Raw genomic sequence first — 22,502 nt, forward strand, 5'->3', positions numbered from 1 at the left:
AACACCAAAACCAGCACCGTAGCTAGGCTTTGTGTTGACAAACATAGGTGTCTCCCTGTTGCTACCTCAGTCTTCTCAGTGAGGATTCTTAGAAGAGACTTCTTAGAGGCACAATCCTGAGCTTCTGGGGGAAAATGTGCACATGAAACTCTTTGCTGGACAACTACCTAAAGCCTTCAAAGGCACCTTGGTAGTTCCAGCAGACCAGGGCAGATTACAGTTAATAGAGCAGTCCGTAAGGAAAATTTCTCTCATAAGTTTTCTTATCTCCTCAAAAAAAAAAAAAAGACAATATTTTATTCATTAGATTCATATTCATAGGAAACTTATAATTTAAGAATTCCATATTCTTAAGAAATTGAGTTTATTTGGGGGTCGGTTAGCTCAGTTGTTGGGGATCGGTTAGCTCAGTAGTTCGAGCGTGGTGCTGAAAACAATGATAACACCGAGGTCGCGGGTTTGATTCCCGCTCGGTCCCCATGTGTTGCCTGGTCTAGTCGAGAGGTGGCGTCCCTGCCCATGACAGGGAGGTTGGACTAGATGATCTCTAAGGTCCCTTCCAGCCTATGCCATTCTATGATTCTATCATTCTATGATCACCATCTCTGTTATACATTTTCTGTGAATCTGTGGTTAAATCACTTAGAAAAGGATTTATCTCATCTGCTTCCACTCATTCAAAAGTTAGCTAGGTAGCAAAGCGTCTTGCCTTTGGCTCTGTCTTTAGTGACTTCAGAGGCACATTCGTGCCTCCAGGGTATGATTCATATAATCTTAATGCAGAAGCAGAGCACTAAGTTGAACACCCTTAATTTTGCTTCACTAGCAAACTGCAGTCCGGAGACAGTTTCCTCATTGATTTTTTCACAAATTTTCTTTCATTGACTTAGTCAATGGAGGGAGTTAGGCAGCCTTAGAGGGAAGTACATTTCACCTACCAGATGTCTGGCTTAGGAGGGCTGGATCATGCTCAGGAGATGCCTCTATCTGTTGACTGTAGATGTTGCCCTAAAGTATTGCTTCAGTCTGACAAATTGCACACAGCTACTGCTCTATACTGGATTCCCCCTCAATTCCTTCACTAACAGAGGATCTTTTGTTCTTCCACCCCATTCACAGCAGAAATCATTGCTTTCACTTGCCTTATTGTTCATTGTTCCAGTCCATAAACTAGAAATACACCTCCAGAACAAAAGAAGCCTGGAGATTTCAGTGTCATGTGTTTTCTCCCCGTGAACTCTCACTCAAGCTGTTCTTTCTCCACACAAAGTTCTCATTAACCATGCTGATTACCACAGAATCCTGTATTTTGAAGGAATCTGAGATAGTTTGGAGTTTTGTGTGTTTCGGTGGAGTTTTCATAAAAAGACAACCCAACAAAACAGCCAGCCATTTTGGTTCAGAGCATGAATCTCACCTGAAGTGAGATTCTGGAAGTTTTGAGCCACTGTTGCTCTGTTTCATTTTCATAGATCCATCAACTGTACCACTATAGACTGCCACCAAGTCCTCTAGTTGGATCATAGAATCATAGAATCATAGAATCATGGAATCATAGAACTGTTAGGGTTGGAAGGCACCTTAAAGATCATATAGTTCCAACCCCCTGCCATGGGCAGGGACATCCCCCACTAGATCAGGCTGCCCAGAGCCCCATCCAGCCTGGCCTTAAAAACTTCCAGGGATGAGACTTCCAATCCATCTCTGGGCAACCTGTGCCAGTGTCTCACCACCCTCATGGGGAAGAACTTCTTCCTAACGTCCAATCTGAACTGATCCATCTCTATCTGCTTGTCATTGTGTCTACACATTTTTCTCCATCCTCCATCCTGACTCCATGTCAGGCAAGTTCCTGAATATAAAGTAGAAATATGAGTTTGTGCTTATACTAACTCCCTGTAGGTTTATTGTACCCGAATATGAAAAAAAAAAATTCCTCCCTGGTCACTTCTCTGGCCAAGCAGGAGATGCAGTGGGAGCTTCTATAAAAGCTCATAATCATCAAAAAAATCCTTAGGTAACAAATAAGTTACTGTGGTTTAAAAAGATATTCAGCAGAACCTTAGTGACATGACCTGTGTGGGCACTTTTAACCCTTGGCAAATGTGAAGGAAGCTATCATTTGAAATTACATTGAACTACCTCATGCTTCCAGCAGTCTCAAATTAGACCGGCAGCTTCTCCAGATCATCTGAACAAAAATGACTTTTTAAACCTTGCTAAATGGACTTTGCCTGTGAAACCAGAACGTTTATATAAATGATGTTGGACTCCAACAGTATTTACTATCTGTATCCATCTCTCTAAGGTCCTTTCCCAATACTCATCACTACGATATCTCAGTTGATGATACATGTCCATCCCTACAGTATTCCTGGGAAGCAGAGTAGCAGTTTTCCCCATTTTGTACATATATCATCATCAAAACATAATGAAACTAAGCATTTATTTAGTCTGACAAAGCACAGACAGATATTTTCAGAATAAAAGATTATTTTTTCATATTACAAGTCAACAATTACACCTCTTTCAGTGTATGGAAAAAACCCTGTGATTATAGCTTTGTTCAGTAGTCTGCTGAAGCCCAAAAGCCTCTATTTAGCAAGTGCAGCAGTAGATTTAACTCTCTTTGTGTCCTGCTGCATTGGTAGGTAACTGAATTTAGCCTCAGTGAGTTTTCAAAGGCATAAATGAGAACTGATGCCTTGATCCACATGGGTAGTTTCAGATACCGGCTAGTGCATTATTTAAAGATGTGTACTGTAGTAGAGGGGTGTCTTCTATGAAACAGCCCAGCTTTTATTAAATCATACATAGAAAATTTACAAAAAAAAAATATTCTTATAGCAAATTTACATCATGGAAAGAATTCTTTGCTCCTTTAAAAAAATAATAGTCAAATACCTCTTTTGCTTTCTTTTATTTTTTACCATTACAACTCTGCTAATAGAAAGTGTTTTATACAGGTAATTTGTACTCGATCTGAAGAGTACAACAGTCAACAGGCTTTATGCAATGCCACAAGTGAGGGGCCTATACTGCGAAATCCTGGGAACAACGATAAATCAAGGACCCCAAGGCTCCCATCCTCAGCTGAAGTTGAATTTTGCCTGTCACTGACTCAGTATGAATCTGGATCCATGGATAAAATGGCCAATTACAGCTTCCGAAACACTCTGGAAGGTAACAAGTTTTATTCTATTATGCCATTTCCATCTGTAAATTGATTCTCTCTGGGCAGTTTGGGCTGATTCTATGAAGCACCACTTGAAAAAAAAGAAAAAGTTATGCCTTCTCCTGGAATAGCAACAGACGGAAAGAACCACGTTAAAGGCTTTTGTTAAGAAATTAGATCAGACCCTAAATCCATCCGTCAGGAGATATTGTCTCCTGCTAGAGTCAGCACCAGACACGACAAAGAGATGTAGCACTGCATAAAAGCAGTTCATCTAATAATCTAGTTATATGTGAGCATAACCCTGTCCATATGAGCTGCGGGTTTGCCTCAGAATCCACTGTCTTCTAGAGGCCAGGCTGGACAATAACAAAGGTGAAAGAGGATTCTGACACTCAGTATGTCTACATCCTGCCACTGTGAACACCACAGTAGACTTTTCCCCAAACTCTAAATATTAGGGATGAAATCATACCTCAAAAATGACCCTTAGTATAATTTCTAAAAGAATTTAGTTATTTCTCTTAATTATCTAACTATCTAGCCTGTTTTGAATATTTCTAATTTGCCAGGAAACAAGGGTTCTTTGCTAAAAGGAATAACTAGTCATAATTATCTGTCTAGTCAATCACTGTTGAATCTTGCTAAATTGCTAATAAACAAATATAAAAAAGTATATATTTATCAATAAATGTTTCTACAGTATCATATATCAGCCGAATCAAATGTAATCTATTTTTGATGTCTGAGAGATTTTTGCTTCCAAGAAACTGTACAAGGACCAAAACAATGCAATCATAGAATGGCCTAGACTGGAAGGGACCTTAGAGATCATCTAGTCCAACCTCCCTGTTGTGGGCAGGGACACCACCTCTCGACTAGACCAGGCAGCACATGGGGACTGAGCGGGAATATAGGAGTTGGTTTGAGGATAGGAAAGCAAAGCTTATAATGTGTTTAGTATTAGTCTTAATACAAAGTGGAAGGCCATAATTCTTTCTCGGGAAAGGGAAAAAAAGAAAAAAAAAGAAAAAGAAAGAAAAAGAAGGAAAAAGAAAAAGAAAAAGAAAAAGAAAAAGAAAAAGAAAAAGAAAAAGAAAAAGAAAAAGAAAAAGAAAAAGAAAAAGAAAAAGAAAAAGAAAAAGAAAAAGAAAAAGAAAAAGAAAAAGAAAAAGAAAAAGAAAAAGAAAAAGAAAAAGAAAAAGAAAAAGAAAAAGAAAAAGAAAAAGAAAAAAGAAAAAAGAAAAAAGAAAAAAGAAAAACGTGAACCAGTTTCTGCTCTATGATCCACATGGATCATAGGAAAGAAAAAGGTGACATAATTCAGTAGAGGTTTGCTTGTATTTTCCTCCGTAAAGTACGTGAATAGATGCAAAAGATGGAATAGGAAGAGTAGAGAAAAGGGAACTCAACTAAACACATCATGAAATAATGAAGGTCTACCATCAGGCTGCCAGTGTTCTAAACAAAAGCAAAAGTACACTCTGTGGAGCTTATGAAGAGCTGTATATGGGCTTTCTGAGAAGCAGGCAAAATGGATCGCTCACTTACAAAGTCTAAATTTCAATATCATGACTGTTCATTAAATAGCAAAATTGTTGAAAAAAAAAGCACAAAACCTGCTTTTTTTGAGTAAACATTGTAAACAGTCTAAGTAGGTGGCTAAACACAGTCATAGATCAAATATACACCTTTGATAAAAACAGATACATTTTCTCAAATAACAGTAGCAATTTGAAAAAAGGCAACAATACAGATGTTCTACAGAAATGCACAATGATCAGGAAAACACCTACAGTGCTCAAAGACTCTGGAAGAAGATGTTTAAATCAGAATCAGTGTTTTGTCTGATTAATCTGTCAAATCTGTTCTCTACTGCTGTCTCTTTGTCCCATTAATTTCATGGCTAACAAACACAGCCATGGCTGATCTTTGTTAATATCACAGTGTCATCTGCCAGTCACACTTGAAGAGGGTCATGCTTTAACCTGAATAAAGGCGATGTCACTGCATCTGAAAAGAGTTCTTCTGGATCAAATTTTCCCCTGAGTTCTTTTGTTCTGTAGTTCTGTGTAACAGACCTTCAGAAGCTGAAGAGTGTTCATCTTTCTCATAACTGAAGGTTACAAAGCTCTAGCTCACCACTGTGGTCATTTGGAATCCTCCAAGTGCTACACGAGTCATGTCATGGTTGCCACCAATTGATGCTGATGGTTTTCATGTGATTTAGATAGTTCTTAGAGTCTGGGGAAAATACTGCACGTTCATGAGGATCTACACAAGTCAGATATGATCCAGAAGACATACAGCTTCACTAGCCACAGAAGCAGTGTATATGACCTTGGTCATAGTGCTTCATGGCTTCTGGAGGCATCTAGTTAGCTCAGTGCAGGGGAAAAACATGCCTGTTTTATCAGCCCATCCACATGTGCCCTCCCTGACATGTGTCTTAGCCTTCTCAGAGCATCTGTAGAATCTCTCCTATGTCATTCTAAAAGGGAAGAAGAGAGACTGAGCAGCTTCTCTTCTCCTGGTAGTGAAGGTAGACCTTTGCAAATCCAAAGATCCATGTGGAGAGGGCCTGGCAAGCTGTAGCCCAGCAAGGAAAAAATCGTTTGGGTAAGACTGAGGCAATGAATGTCCTCTCCTGTAGACATGAAACCAAAAAAAAAGCAAAACAACTTAGCTCTCTAGGGGAAATCCTGCTAAAAAAGTTACCATGTTTTGCACGTCCAACCCCCAGTACACTTATCAGGTCCTATATTGTCCTTTACCTTTTATAGCCTAGCAAAAGGAGACCTGCAGCACCTAAGTCTTGATATGGGAGAGAGTAAATGTCAACAGGGTGATGTTACCTTTCTTTCTGGAACGCTGTTTCATTAAAGCCAGAGGTCACTAAAGTGAAACTGTCCACAGCATTCCATGATAAAAGGCTTTTTCGGTGATGAGTCTGCCGAAATACAAGCTGGATGTGGCTCAGTAGGCATTTATCTATATTACTATGGAGATGAAGCTTATTCCATCAGATACCAGTACGGTTCTGAGACCACTTCTTTTTCTTTGAAGATATTTTATATTTTAACCCTACTTATTTCAACGGTCAATCTCACACCACAGGACCACAAACATTTCTGACAACTAACTTACTTAGCTAACAAGATAGTGAACACATGACTAATGTTGAAAAAAATGGTGGAAAGATTTAAAACAAGTTTTTTTGCCAAAACAAGCCCATATTCTGTTAGCTCCTTTCCTGCAAATAGCCTGCTTAGATTTTTGTTGTGTACAGATGTCAAATTTAAATTGTCAGCTTGCACTCACTTCTACGTGATGACATTCTTACAAACCTGCTAACACTCCAAAGTTCCTAACATTTGCTTCTCTTCCAAAGTGAAAATCTTTCCAATCCTTCTTTACTTGTTTACACAAGTCTGTTCCATTAAACCCTAGGCCAAATTCTAATCTCTTTTAGATCCAAAGTAAATCCAAAGTAAGACCATTGACTTTGCTGGAGTTACGCTACATTTACAAAAGATGACCAGAACCAAGCCAATGATTTTAATTGAGTGGCTCCCAATTTACACGAATGTGAGATTTACTCCTCAGTTTTACTCCTCTAATGAAAACCACTTGTGATCACTTAGAAGAACTGATCAAGTAGGAGAACCCCTTCTGGGTAAATTTTTATACTCTTCAACACTTAAGTGCAGCGCAATAAAGACAATACGTTTTTACCCTTCGAAGGGGTAAGTATCAGCATCATTGCTGTACAGATGCCAACAATGCAGGCTGAGTCTGCATTTGACTAACAGAAAATGCTGCTATAGGCAGATATTATGTCACTGAAAAGTAACCACAACAGTCATAAACAAGAAAAGGTCAACAATATTCAATAAAGTCCCTGAAGCTGAGCACACAGGTTCCCCTCTCACTCTGGGACAGGACAGTTTCTGCTTTGACTGGAAAACAAGTTATAAGCACTTTGCACATTGCCCCTTAAGGTGGAAACAATTATTTTAAATAGGATTTGCTGATTCTTGGCCCTACCTAGTGAACACTGTTGAATTCATTGGACACTTCATGGATACAAAAAGAGAACAGAAAATCAGTCTACTTTATAAGCATCAGGTGAAATCAGAAGTGGATTAGCTGACTGCAGATTAAATCATTGAGTTTCTTCTTTGGGATTTGATGTGACACCTTGAATGCTACCTCCCAAGAACAAGAGATGTCAGAAAAACTTGGAATTTCTTTTTCTTTAGGAGCGAATTCCATGTTTGAAATTATTTTATTCATGGCAAATTCAAATGAAAATCAGTGCCTTCAAAGTACTTCACAAAGTGACAAAATAACTTTTTAAAAAAATTCTTAAACTCTATATCACTTCTATTATTCATGAATTAACTCATGATACCTGGTATCAAGTCAAGCCATGACATAGCACTCCACTCTCTGTCACAGTTATGTACCATTACTGCTGTTCTGTCATGAAATAATGGAATAAAACATCAAATATTTAAAAATGTAGTTTTATTTTAATAGGATGTTTTACTGAAGTAATGGGAGGTTTTCACCTGGAAAAATTTTCCATGTATTTTCACTGCAATCCATATAGTGAACGAAAAATGGTTTCTGAGAATGAAGTTGGCCCACAGAATACTTCTAATTAAAAGAGTTTTAGCCTACATCCAACATTTCTCACACAGCCCAAACCTCAAATTCTGAGTGCACGTTGAGAAAGTGCTATCAAGTTGCAGAGGGTCATTACTAGAGAACTAAAAATATTATTCAGCCCAGACCACAGAGAAGCTCTACAAGAGACATTTTTAAAAATATCCTAAATGGTGACATGGTCTAAACTAGGCGATCACAAACTCATTTACTACAGCTCCCTAGGCCAAATTCTGCAAAACTTGTCGCTACCTCACTTTAGATCATTTACAGTAATAACATTTCTTGAAAAAATATTTAAGATTTAACCCTGAAAAATTTCCTGTGAGATTGCCAATGGCTGAAAAACTCCTTGAACATAAGCTAGAAGAACATCATGAACTTCAAAGACCAGTAAGGCCTTAAAATTTGCATATCTAGATCTTCCCATTTAAAAGTAGATGAATCTATCTGACTTGAACTTCTTTAAAATGTGAAATCTTTTTTAAAGAAAAGACCATCTCCAAGGAGAGTAGGGATAAGTATATCAGCCAGTTGGACTCAGACATAGAATTACAGAACAGTTTAAGTTGGAAAAGACCTTTAAGATCATGAAGTCCAACCGATTACCTGGCAATGCCAAGTCTACCGCCAAACCGTGTCCCTAAGCATCACATCTGCACATCTTTTAAATACTTCCAGGGATGGTGACTCAATCACTTCCCTGGGCAGCCTGTTTCAGTGTTTGACAACCCTTTCAGTGAGGAAATTTCTCCTAATATCCAATCTAAACTTCCTCTGACACAACTGGAGCCCATTTCCTCTTGTCCTATTGCTTGTTACTTGGGAGAAGAGACCAGCCGCAACCTCTCTATGATCTCCTTTCAGGTAGTTGTAGAGAGCAATAAAGATTCTCTTCAGCCTCCTTTTCTCCAGGCTAAACAACCCCAGTTGCCTCAGCTGCTCCTCATATGACTTGTTCTTGACTCCCTTCACGAACTTCATTGTCATTCTTTGGACACGCTCTAGCACCTCAATGTCTTTCTTATCTTGAGGGTGCCAAAACTGAACACAGTACTTAAGGGTCAGCTTCACCAGTGCTGAGTACAGGGGTCAGACATTTCCAAGCTCCTGTTGGTCACACTATTTCATATACAGACCAGGATGTCATTGGCCTTCTTGGTAAACTGGGCACTGTTCTGGCTCATGTTCAGCTGGCTGCCCACCAGCACCCCCAAGTCCCTCTCTGCCTGGCAGCTCTCCAGCCACTCCTACCCAAGCCTGTAGCGCATCTGGGGGTTGTCATGACCCAAGTGCAAGACCTGGCACTTGTCCTTAATGAATCTCACACAATTGTCCTCAGCCCAATAAACCAGCCTGTCCAGATCCCTCTGAAGAGCGTTTCTACCCTCCAGCAGACCAACACTACTATCCAACTTGGTCTCATTTGCAAACTTACTGAGGGTGCACTCCATCCCCTCAATACGCAACATATAATTTATGCAACATGGAATTTAACCTTTTAAGTCCCAGCTATCCTAACCACTGGCCTAGGAAGTCATACAAAACTAAAATTCAAGAAAAAAAATAATACAGCTTAAAACCCCCCTACAATACTGTTATGAATAGCTCAGAAATGTTAGAAATGCCACAAATGTTAAGCAGTCCTTTAAAATAATCAGAGGACATAGGATTGTTGGAATAGTTCCTCCACTCCTGCAGCCATGAATTCTGCTCTCTGAGCTCTGCAAACCCTCTGCTAAGTGTACTTACAGAACTTCAGTCAGTGGCGAATAAGCAGTTGAGTAAAACACTACCTGATTTCAGCATATAAAGCCGCACACTTCCCTGATTGTACATAGACTTTTGTAGTCTCCATTATTACACTGTAAAATCTGCAGTTAATATAATTAAATACTCTGTTAAAAGACATATATTTGACTCAACTGCATGTTCAGTAAGAATGACCTATATATCATCCTAAAAACTGCAATAAACCTTAATTTTGAGTGCCATCATTAGCTCCTTCTTTTACAAACCTTGGGCTAAATCCCCGTCTGATTTAATCTGACCTGGCTGCAGCAAAGCTACTTTAAACCCACTGAACCACTGTTGCTGATTTACGGTGCTATGAGTAGGAGTAAAATCAGATTTACAATCTCCTAAAAAACTGATTTTTCCTCTCACTGAAATTACTGGTAAAACTTCTGTTCACTTCAGTGAAATTGCTCTAATGGCAATTTCTAATGCACCATAATTAAATGAGGATTTAAAAGGATATATGAATACTGTAGCTTCCTATACTGGCTGGATGATTTAGCAGCTCACTGCCATCAGGGACCATCCTGCTTCTCTATGCAGTATCCTCCATCCAACAGTCAGTTGCTCTCCCTCTTTTTTGGTACCAACATTGGTCTTCATCGTACCCCTACAGGAGATATTTTATCTCAGTAGCCTGGCTAAAAACTGATATCCCACACTCCAGAAGAGTCTGTTGCCAGACTGTTGAGTTAAACTGGCTCACAGAAGGACTGAAAAGATGCAGTTAATGCATGGGAGAGTAAGACACAGTGTAGGGCAAGGCAGGTGGAGGAAGAGGTGTTCCCCTGTCTAGAAGTAGAGAGCTCTTATTTCAGCTCACTCTGCTTGCAGACCTGTAGCCTCACAGTTGGTGAATAGCTGTTTTTACTGCAGCCACCTCGGCAAAGTTTCCTGTAGTCTGAAAAAATTTTCCTGTTTTCACGTATTTTATTTAATTGACTCTACCACATTTCATAGAATGTCATGCTGAAGAGCTACTTTTACCAAAGTTTTTAAAAAGTCATAGAAAAGAGTAAGATCCAGAATAATAAAATAAAGTGGCACCACATTGTGGTTTTATTCCTACTAACTTTATGGTTTATATGGAGTTTTTATAACAAGAAATCTGATATTAGAACTTCTCATGTGTGTGGTTAAACATGATGTCACCTTTGACAATGACTGAATGCATCCCAGTTAACCAGGACCTGAAGGGTGGGACTGCTAAAGCTGTCTCAGTTGCAGCATTTTGTATTAGTAAGATAAATTGCTTGTGTGCAGATGTTTAATGAAAAGTTGTCCAGAGCCAAGATGAGTATTCTGTATATTTTTATGAATTATTAGATCAAGTGATTGCAATGCATTAAGAAATTTTAAGAAGCGTTCTAATTCTGATATAAAACATCCAGACTGCTCCCTAGACTCTGCCTAAAGTTATTTTCCCTTAAATATATTTATAATGCGGCTGAATATAGATGGAAGACTTGCTTCAGAAAGATAAATCATTGTCAGATAATACCCACAGAAATTTCCTAGTGTTGTTACATCAACTGATCCCAATGATTACGTGCTTGTGGCCATCAGCAAAGTCCAAAATTGTTGCCATTGGTTCCCGTGAGTATTGACAGGCCAGACTGTCAATATACATCATTCCTTCTAGGTAATAATTTATTCTGATGTTCCCTGTGATTGACAGTTAGGTAACACAAAATTAACCATCAGGGAAATTTCTTTGGGCAAGATTTTCCCTTTGAGACCTTCTGCCCGTTGCTCACTATGCAGTGTCTTCAATAATCCCAGTCCACACCTGATGTACTTAAAACCTGCAGTTACCTGTAGGCATGAATATATTCCTCTTTCTCTCCTAAATCCAGACTCACTCTACCTTCAGGTCTTAAAATTTTCAACATAAGTTAACCCTACCTTCAGCTGTCCTGATTATGTTTTCCACTTTGACTTCCCTTGAATTTCTCAAAATTTTTTCTCATATTATTACAACCAGAAAGATGGATGGTTTTTATGATATATTGATTCCTAGGTGCCACAGCTATAATTTGATCCTTATTACAATTATCAGTGAGCTTATGCCAGATGCCTTTCTCTCTTTTGAAGAGGTTAACAAAAAAGGCAAAGACCAATAGAGAAATTTAGAGTGAAAAAATCATGCAGTCATTCCACACCAAAGATCAGAGTCCCAATGGGGTCTAAAACTCAGGTTTCCAAGTTTACAGATTGTGACTCCACTCATAAGGCATCTCTAGCCATGTCTAAATTAATACTGTATGTGACTCAAAGAAGAGCAAATCCAAAGAGAAAACAGTTGGTACTGAGTGTTACTATCATGTTATACATGAGAGTTTTGACAAGGAAGGAGTTCTTTCACACTATCTCTAGCTCAGTCCCATGAAGTGAACACCCACTAATGGTTGGCACATTTTAAACTCCCTCTGAAAGGAATTTGGCCTGAAAAGTCAGAAACTGCCCTGCAGTGTGAGCCACAGACTCAAACAGGACTGTTGAGAGACTCACTTCAAAAGTATATTGCTGATCCTTATTCAAATGATAGTTCTTGGTCCAAATAAGTAAACAAGCAAGTGTTCAAAGTGCAGGACGCATTTCCCAAAGAGAAGAACTAAGACTTTTTTTCTCCACACCTTGCAAAGATGTTTTAATAGGTCTCCACTATGTTTCCTCATCCTACAACTTACAGAAATTGTGAGAACAAGACATCTTCAGGAACAAAACCAAAGAGAGAGAACAGAGAGATTTTGTAGTGCAGATTAAGTAGTAAAACTAGCATCAGGTTAAGAAATATATTGAAATGAGAACATAAGTTTCTGGTTTTATTTTTCTGGAAAATCCCAGGATCAGAAGGTTGAGCTGACTTTTATTAAGAGTCCTTGTGAATAGGGAGGAAGCTTGTCTGCCAGGATGCTGAGGACTACCAACATCAGAGCTGAGGCATGGACAGGCTACAAAAAACTCCAAAACCTGATGGAGACTCATCTTCCAGTATTTCCTGTATGGAGGTTGGTCTGTGTGACCTCCTCTTAAAATCCACATTTTAAGTGCCCTCCAAAATAACAGCAATCCACAAATCTTCTTCCTACAAGCCTGATTGTGGAGGATTATTAATTACTTTCCAAATCCTCTTGTAAAAATTATAGTTTGTATTGCATTGGTTCTTATCAATAAAAAAACTGTGTTCTGTAGAGGCAAACAGTGTTAAATGACTGATTCTATGATAGCCTGTTTTATCTCAGGAAACTGTAAATATAGATATCAAAAAGGAAGATAAAATGAATAAATTTTCTCAACATGTATTAATGCACACACGTAAATGTTTGCAGGGTTTACATCACATCATTTTTTAACAGCCAGATACAATGGACAAAGAAATTTTAAAATATAAAGCAATTAAGCAGTACATTTGCTGACATGCTGCATTAGCTACATGGCAGAGTTTTAATTTAGCTTATTCTAATTTCATCTTTGCTGTGGCTTTGAAATGTATTAGCACTCCTTTACGTGTTTTCCTAAGCCCTTGTCTAAACAGCTGAACATAAATGGAGTGAAAGTAGGTGCTTTGATCTTCAGTCTCACTGGAAAAAGAATTATACACATTGTCATATCAGCATTTGATTTTCTCTTCAATATACAGGCTTTGCTGATCCACAGACGGCAATAGCAAACATATCTCAAAGTGGGTTGCATAATGCACTTCACATCTACATGAACGGCTCCATGTCCCAAGTACAAGGCTCTGCAAATGATCCGATCTTTGTACTACACCATGCATTTGTTGACAGGTGAGTTTAATTCTTCCCAGTAAACCTAATTTATTTTGTGGTTTTTACAGTGTGCTATTCAGCCACATTTCAAAACTGCAAATATTTTATGTGCCTTTGTACGTACAGGATTTTCAAACATGTGCAACTCAGTTCTGCTATTATTTGAGAGCAAGTGTCTTTCCTAACCTGTCTGCATGTTCACTGGATTAAATATAATTTGAAAAGTTGACAAATGCATTCAGCTTTTATTAACAAGGTAAAAATAGTTCAGTGATGTCGTAGTGATTAATATATGTGGATGCGTATGTCAGGAAGTGCGGACCAAAAGTGTGTGACTCATTTTAACACAACTATAATCACTTGGAGCAATTCCTTTAGATTCTAAATGTCAGTGCTGTTTTAATTTCTATTCCGTAAGGAAAATCCAAGCATGTTATTCATAAATAAAGACGAAAAAAATCTATGCTTCAGTGTGACAAACAAAATTATGACTGTCTCTTGGTGAAAGAGAAGAGTACAGCTGTGCAGAATGAAAGGAAAGCAAACAGAAGAATATAATGTTTATTAATAAGAAAGGGTAGGGGAGCAGTTTTGGGGGGAAAAAGTGACATTACTACGTTAAGGACAGCATGCTAAGATTTAATGGTGACCTTAAACATTTCAGTGTTACTGTAATACATGTGAATGGCTACGAACAACTTACTGTGGACTGCGTTACACCAAACTGTGCTGAATAAAGACCAATAAAAAGGAAAGCTAGCTAAGTGAAGGACTGTAAAAGCCACCCAAATAACACTTGTTATGGGGCAGTTTATATATTTTTACCAATCTTCCTCTACTTTCCAACCATGCATTGACCATAACTTGACTACTGCAATGCTTAGAACAAAAAAATATTACTGAGTACAGATTTTTAGAGCTCTTTCATAAATTGTACACTCAGAAACCAATTGACTGAGGCCCTGTCTTCATGCAACAAGGTGTTTATTTGGATGAAAACCAAAATGATTTCTTGGCATGCAGCACAGGACAGATGCAGATTATATCTTGCAGACATTATCTTGCAGTGTTCTTCATTTTCAGGCAGTTCACACCAAAACTCTTGTATAAAAATTCATTTTATTCAACCAAAAACTAGTAGGTGTAAAAAGACAAATTTGAAAATGGACTTTTTATCCTCAGTTTATATGTTTAATGAGCCTAATGGTTGTATTCTTCATAGTTTACCCATGCAGAAACACAGCATCATGTATAAGCCGGCCACCCAGGCATCAGTGGAATGGTTCCTTCCAAGGGTGACCCACATGTCTTCTGCTCCTAATACCATGGGGTATAATTAGCCTTCTGGAGGTGTCAGTTTTGAAGTTCATCCTGTGAAAAGCTTTTCTTCAAAGAATTTTAAAAGTTAAACAGTATCACTTAGCTGTGTTTTAACATACCTACCCATCAATTGCTTGAGAGGATGGATGCACAAGCGTTTCAGCTGTGGTCGCAAGCTTTGAGTTTGGCACCTGGAAATAAATTTTCCAACATCTAGACTACTAAAAAATTGATCAACTGAATACCCAGATAAAAAGAGCACAGAATGGAAAGAATTATTCTCTGCAACATCAAAAGAATTGTTTTTCCTTAGACATTCACACAGGTAAGACCTACACATCACTTAACTCCAGGGCTTAAGTAGCACCTTGGTCTTTGTGCTCACTGTGGCCACTCCCACAGAGAAATTTGAGTCATAGTCATTATGAGCCCCTGGAAACACTTTTCATAACTTTAGTTGCTATCCATCTTATAAGGTAAAATTATTTTTCAAATGGTAACATTGTTAAATCTTACTAGAGTTGAGGAAATAAATCACTGCACAGGCACTGTGGAGGCAATAGAGATACCCATGAAGCAACCTTATCCTATCTGTGGCAGAAAACATTTTACTGGTGCTCTGCAGCTGCTATGTCTATGGGCTTCAGTACACACGGATGTGAAAACCAGTAATAATGCTGCTTTTTGTGTGTCAGAATTGCATTAGCATGATTAGGGTTACTTAGAAGCCTTATCCATGACAGATTAATCATGCTTTTAGTTATAATTAATAAGTAGGTGACTGATAGGTACATACAGTACATTTTAAAAAACCCTGTTCCTCTCCTACATAGACTTTAAATCTGAAGGGCTGCAAAGAAGTTCTTTTCTGAGAGGCAAGCAAGAATAGAGGAAATGGGAGAAACAGCATCAGAAGTATTTTTTTTTGGTCTTCATCAAGTTTTCTTATTTGGGCAGAACACTTTTGGGCTGATTTTTATTACTCCATTGGTCCAATGGGATTTTAGTTATCTTTTGCCAAGGACAGCATTTTTTCCAGGCCTTCACTGAGAAGAACCTGCGTCTGTCTTCCTGACACTCACCTTTTACACATTCATAAACATTAATGAGGTCACCCCTCAGTCTCCACTTCTCCAAGCCAAAGAGACCCAGCTCCTTCAGCCTTTCCTCATCAGGGAGATGTTCCACTCTCTTCATCATCTCTGTGGCTGCACTGGACTCTCTCAAGCAGTTCCCTGTCTCTCTTGAGCTGAGGGGCCCAGAACTGGACACAATATTCCAGATGTGGCCTCAGCAGGGCAGAGAAGAGGGGGAGGACAACCTTTCTCGACCTACTAGCCACAGCCCCTTCTAATACATCTCAGGATGCCATTGGCCTTCTTGGCCACGATCCTGTGTGACCTACTCTAGTGATTCTACTTTGTCAGGGGGATTGGACTAGATGATCTTTCAAGGTCCCTTCTAACCTCGAAAATTCTGTAACATGGAGAGTTGTGAGAACAGGGCTACTGGCAAAGGGTGTTAAAAGACCAGACACCAGCAAACACAGGTCTGCTAGGTCTTGCAAAGGCAGGGAACAACTCTGTCTCAAGAAATCAAGAATGGTCAAGCACTTTGAGCATCCATGTAGGACCTAGAAGAGGGACTCCTCATTCCACTGCAAATTCCTTGGGGGAAACTGAGTATGCAGTTTGGTATCTCAAATTCACATCTCCTGGAGATGCGTTTGCTTCCCATTGATTTCAACAAGACTTTTGAGGAGCTCTTGATCTGAGCTTCAGCTAGCCCATCTGTAAAGTGGGTGATATTAGATGCCTACGCAACAGGGACACTGTCAGGGTAAATGCATTAACGACTGTGAAATGCTCAGTTGCAACCATAATAGGAGTGATAGAAGTAAGGCAATAGATCATTGGAACTGATTTTACATAGAAACATATGGTACAGAGGAGGATAAACAAGTGTATACGGAGTCTGCTGACAGGTGTGAGCCAAATGTTAGGAGCTGCTTTCCAAATTGAGCAACAGTCAGCCTCCCATCTGCTACCCTCCAGCCTTTCCTACCCAGACTTGATGCACAAAATGAGGGAAGAATGGACAGAGTAGAGGTGTAGTTGAGATCTCTCAGGTACAAAGCAAATCACAGAATTATAGCATCCTAGAAACATAGAATCAGAATGGTTTGGGTTGGAAGGAACCTTACACTTCCTCATTTTTTTAGGTCATTCCCTCTCAGCAGAGCAGAAGTATGAAGGTACCCAGGTAACAGCTTCCTTAGTAATGATAAATCGTGTTCGTTTGCCTTCTTATTTGCTAGAAAACCTAGGGATCAAACTTCAGTGCTTGGTAAAAACAGTTGACCACACTGAAAATTATTAACTGGTAATTGAATGGTTAGGAATAAAAAAAAAAAGAAAAAAAAAAGATGTAGCAAAAATATATATTCAGCAAAAATGAGAGCTTTTTTAGCTCTCTGAAGCATTTCTCTTAATTGCAAATCTCTTTGCTATTCAGATATGCTCTGCTGTCAGCACAAGGGAATAACAAGGGAGGAGTCAACTCACTCAAGCTGGAAGGAGCAGCTGCACGAGCCATGAAAGCAGAGGCCCACAGTCCCATTTGAGCTCATAAGAGTGTTTTCTGTGCTCTGAAAAGGAATTCTTTCCCCTCTGCTGACTCTTTTAGACCCTTGACCCCTATAGCCACATAATATTTTCATCTTCTCTCCCTGCACTTCCATCCTTTAAATGTTTCTTCCTTCTCAGTTGCTCTGTACCTCTCCCTGACTTCTACATCCCACTTCAACAATTCCTCTTGCAAAGTGCAAGAAAAACTAAATAGCAATGGGGAAAATAAGTTTCTCTTGAAGATCTCCATGCTGCTTTGTACTTGTACGATGATAGGCCCCCAGTTTTTGTCTCATTTCTCAGTTCTGCAGTGATGGGTGGGGTTTATTACAATACTGTGAATCAGTTTCAAAGGCGTTGATTTTAGAATAAGCAATTTAGAACTGATTTTCTAGAGACACATGATACAGTGTATGATTTCAGTCTCTTGCATCTCTAAAGTTTAGTTTTGTTAGACTATTTGTACAGCTAGACCCAGATTGTCAGTTCTAGTGATGACACCACTACAGGGTGTTTTTCTCCAGCTTTCTCAATTAACTGAACAGCTCAGTATACTATTGCAAGCATCGTTGTACTAACCCAATGCTCTGCCCAGCTGTTTCTCTCTGTTCATGCCTTTCTGTGATATTTTTGTTCTCTGTAATATCAGATGAACTGTTACTTCTCCTGATGGGCCATTGCTCACCCTACACATCCACAGATTCACTGTTCTCTTTGATATGACACTTGCAGAAGAGCTCAGACATCAGTAAGGTGAAACCTTTACTTAGTGCGAGGATCTTTGCAGTCCCCCTGTGTGGTTGCCTCATCCTCCTCCCATCTGTTGTCCCTTGCCCTTTGTGTATATGATAAGCTCTGTCATTAAGGGACTGTCTAATTGCACTGGTCTGTGCAGTGCCTGACGTATGTCTCTCAGGTATCAAAGCGAAGTGAGAAACAGGAGACAGCAATTGATTTATTTACAATCACCTGAAATGGCAATGAAAAGAGACAGCTGGACATCCTTACGTTGATCTTGTTGCTTCAGCTGCTCTTTTGTGTGCTGTCACACAGGACTAAATTCTTGCATCAAAGAGACAAAATCTTCAGAGGTATGTGTGTATATACATGCACTCGGCTAAAAGTAATCCAAGACAAGCCTAAAGCCACATTGGGAATGACGACACTCATTTACAATCACTTACATACATGCACACTTCCAAGAGGGTGCAGAAGAAACTCTCCTACATCAGCTTCAGAGCCCAATGAAAATGCCACAAATTCCGCCTAACCAAGGCAAATGTCTTTGTGCTGTTCAGCAGCATCAGCTGTCATAGACTTCTCTGCAGGATGCTAAAACAACTCCTTCTGCTTCAGTGGCAGGCTGGAGCTGGGAGCTTTAGGAAATGCCAGACTCTGGCTTATCTGAGGATCTAGCAATAAAATGTTCCTTATCACATCACTTATCAGTAAAGTGTTAAACTAAAAAGCGTATATGGAGCAATCTGTTCAAGAATAGATTGGAACTCAATATCTACACTTCCTGATTTGCATGCCAATGGCATCCTATTCCCTAAGGCAGCTTTACAGACTCTTTCAGTCCCTCTGGACTCAAGAAACCTTCATGCCAGTCCCCTCTTCCACTTAAATTAAAAAAAAAAAAGTTAACATTATGCCAAAAGTGATTTTGTTGGGAAATACTTTAACAAGAGGAAATTTGATTTTCACTTGCAGGAGATGTCAAAATAAATGCTTCTTACTTTTCCTCTGTTTTTGAAACAGAACACTTTCTTTTTCTCTTAAATGTCATCTCAGATTTTTTTAAACAAAAAATGGCATGAGAAGCCAAGTTATTCTCTTGTTTTGAAATATTGACAGGAAACAAGAACCTTTTTTAGCAGTTAAGAACTATTTGATTCAAGAATTTGGAACATTTAGAGTAAAAGCATTCAAAAAGAATCATTGGAAATTCTTGTAAGGCAATATTAGATTTCCAGACTTGTTTAATACATGAAATAAGAGTCATTCCTTACTGTGAATCGTCCCCTGTGGGAGACAACACAGACAAAGCATGATGCCAGGAGATTATTTTCCCCATTTGGTATACGGAAACATAAAGACACCAAAACAAGTGACTTAAGCAGAGCTGAAGTGGAGATTGTAACACAATAATATATCAGATAATAATAAAGCAGTGTAAAAATGGAGAAATCACTGCATAAGTGCTAAGCATGTGATTCACCTTCTTCCTTGATATGGGCACAGCAAGACTCTTATTACTTTCTGAGGCATGTTTGCAAAAAAATGATGGCACAGTCTTTTTTTTTTTTTTCCCCAGAGCTGAATGAACCATGGCTTGGAGCCACATGAAATCTTTTAGACAAAGGCAGATCAAGAGGCTGCCATTAGCAATATATCTCCTCTCTCAGTAAATCTGCAGTGCCTCTGCATTGTTTCAGCTCAGGATCTCACAGTCTCTGTCCAGTACTGTATGGTCTCAAGTTCTCGAGTAAAGGAAGTGTATGAGGTGAAGTCATCTCCATAATTATCCCTTTCATGAAGGTAAAATGCCTTTGAAGTCATTCCACTCAGTGAAAACATGAACATCACTGAGCTACTACTTTCCCATGGGTAAGTGCAGCTTTTGTGAATGAAGCCCATGGGATTTACTCCTGACCTAGGTGGTTTGCACCATTTCCGGAACAGAGCCAAGATGATGGTGTGCAGCAGAACTCCCAAAGATCTCAAATATTACTTTACTTCATAAATATTACTTTTTAATTACTTCTTTTTTTTTTTTTAATTTACTTCATACTACTTTATCTTCTGCATTTTGCTAATGTATCTTGTGGTATTTGGCAGCTGATTGAAATCTTCTGGAAACCAATTGATGTGATGGTCACTTCTTACTCAGGATGCATGTCCATAACCCTTACGTTGCCTTTTCAAGTTAGACATCTGGATTATAAAGAGCTATTGACAGAGGTGGGAGGAGTAGGACAGTATCAGTGAGGGCTGTATGGTTTCAGTGGGACTGAATGCATGCAAGTTAGACAAAAGGAAAAAAAAAACATTTGAGAAGCAGAAGGTAGCAATAAGCCAAGAACAGCTGGAGAAACACTTCAATGTGATCGACATGGAGTACTAGCACAATATGCAGAAAAACCCTCCATAAACTATTTTATCTCTAGGGTTATGAAGAGTGAGGAGCTCCATGTAGGAGATTCCCTTAGACCTTAGTCTTCCTGTCCCAGGGAGCTCTCTTGTCCACCAGCACCTGGGTGAATGAGACTGTCAGCATTGGGGCTGGTGACCTGCTTACACCTCAACTACTCGTCCAGATGATGTAGGTCTGCACCAGAGACACAGCTGTCAGATCTGCTGCTTCATCCCTTTAAGGAAACACACCTTCAGCATTGGCTAAGCTACATTCTTTTCTGGCTACAAAGAAGACATCTCCTTTTGAGCCCCACTTACAGTCAGTAAAGACTATAGTCAGAGAGTCACTAGCTAGTGATCAACTCAGCTGCAAACATCTCTGCAGAGGCACCTTTTTTTTTTTGATTGAATGAGTCCACTCAAAATACTTATTTGTATTACAGAATCATAGAATCATTTTAGATTCATTTTAGAATCATTGAGTCCAATCATTAATCTAGCAATGACAAGTCCACCACTAAACCATGTCCCAAAGTGTCATATTTCCACATTTTTTGAACACCTCCAGGGACTTTGACGCCACCACTTCCCTGGGTAGTCTGTTCCAATGCTTCATCACTCTTTCAGTGAACACATTTTCCTGATATCCAACCTAAACTTCCTCTTTGCAACTTGAGACCATTTCCTCTCATCCTATTGCTTATTTCTTGGAAGAAGAGACCAACACCCACCTCAGTATGACCTCCTTTCAGGTAGTTGCAGAGGGTGGTAAGGTCCCCCTTCAGTCTCCTTTTCTCCAGGCTGAACAGTCACAGCTGCCTAAGCCACTTCTCAGACAACATGCTCCCCAGACCTTTCACCAGCTTCACTGGTCTTCTCTGGACAAGGTCCAGCAACTCAGTGTCCCTCTTGGAATGACGGGCACAAACTGAACAAAGTACTCAAGGGTCAGCCTCACCAGTGCCGAGTTACAGGGGCACAATTACTTCCCTACTCCTCCTGACCACACCATTTGTGATACAGGCCAGGATGCCGTTGGCCTTCTTGGTCACGCCGGCACACACATCTTCAGCTGGTTGCCCACCAGCACCCTCAGATCCTCTTCTGCTAGGCATCTTTCCAGCCACTCCTCCCCAAGCCTGTAGTGTTACCTGGGGTTGTTGTGGTCCAAGTGCAGAACCTGGCACTTGGCTTTGTTAAATCTCATAGAACTGACCCATTGTTTGTGTATGTAGTAAGACTGAGCCTGGGAAAATTATCTCCCCACCTCTAAAGCTCTTGGAGGTATTAATCACATTTTTGCAATGCATTCTGGGTGGCAGTTTCCTATCAGATCTCTTCTCCCTGCCTCATGTGTATTGCATAGGTCCTGTTGGGAAAACAGCCTTGAGCAGCATGAACAGCTAGGTCTCACCAGCAGGCTCCACGTCATGGCAGCAAGGTAAACTAGCTCTTATACTTCTCTGATGCTTAAAAAATCACCTTGTTACCAACAGCTGCTGTGCTGGAAGCTACTATGTCACAGAAACCAGCTCTGTTTTACGAGGAGAAAACTGCTCTCCGGCAGTGCATTTCATACGAGTGTGGGCCAGGAATGACTTTGGTCACAAACTTTATTGGCGCACACAAACTCCTCCAACAAGCATGAGATGCAGGGCAGATCAGCACTGAAGGGGTGGGAAACTTGAGCATGGAAATTTTTAGAAATGAAATTAGGGGAAGATTTGTCCTAGTTTTGTTTCCCCTTAAGGTTGTCCACAAACGTGCAGGAGGACATACACTCCCTCTGTTACCACAGTCCCTGGGTTTGCACTGAACCAAAGCTGCTAACCTTCCCCTCTTAACCTCTCAGGTTTAGCAGCATGCTAACTAGAGCTACTCAGCTGTTTGATGAAGCTGACTCACTCAAAGTGGGCTCGGTATGTGGGTAGAGTGAGTTCACATCTACTGCAAAATACCATATAAATATATCCATGGAAAACAGAGTGTAAGTGGGAAGGC

General features: G+C 39.6%; 1 protein-coding gene across 1 annotated transcript in view; it reads left to right on the forward strand.

The window, feature by feature from the left end:
- The window catches only part of TYR (tyrosinase), a 51,076-nt gene that overhangs the window by 8,156 nt on the left and 20,418 nt on the right, over positions 1–22,502 (forward strand). The window contains exons 2-3 of the mRNA XM_009873098.1: positions 2,967–3,183; positions 13,287–13,434. Coding sequence (XP_009871400.1) covers positions 2,967–3,183; positions 13,287–13,434 — 365 coding nt within the window. The remainder of the gene's footprint in view (positions 1–2,966; positions 3,184–13,286; positions 13,435–22,502) is intronic.

The sequence above is a fragment of the Apaloderma vittatum genome, unplaced genomic scaffold (genome assembly GCF_000703405.1).
Source record: "Apaloderma vittatum isolate BGI_N311 unplaced genomic scaffold, ASM70340v1 scaffold17727, whole genome shotgun sequence".
NCBI lineage: Eukaryota > Metazoa > Chordata > Aves > Trogoniformes > Trogonidae > Apaloderma > Apaloderma vittatum.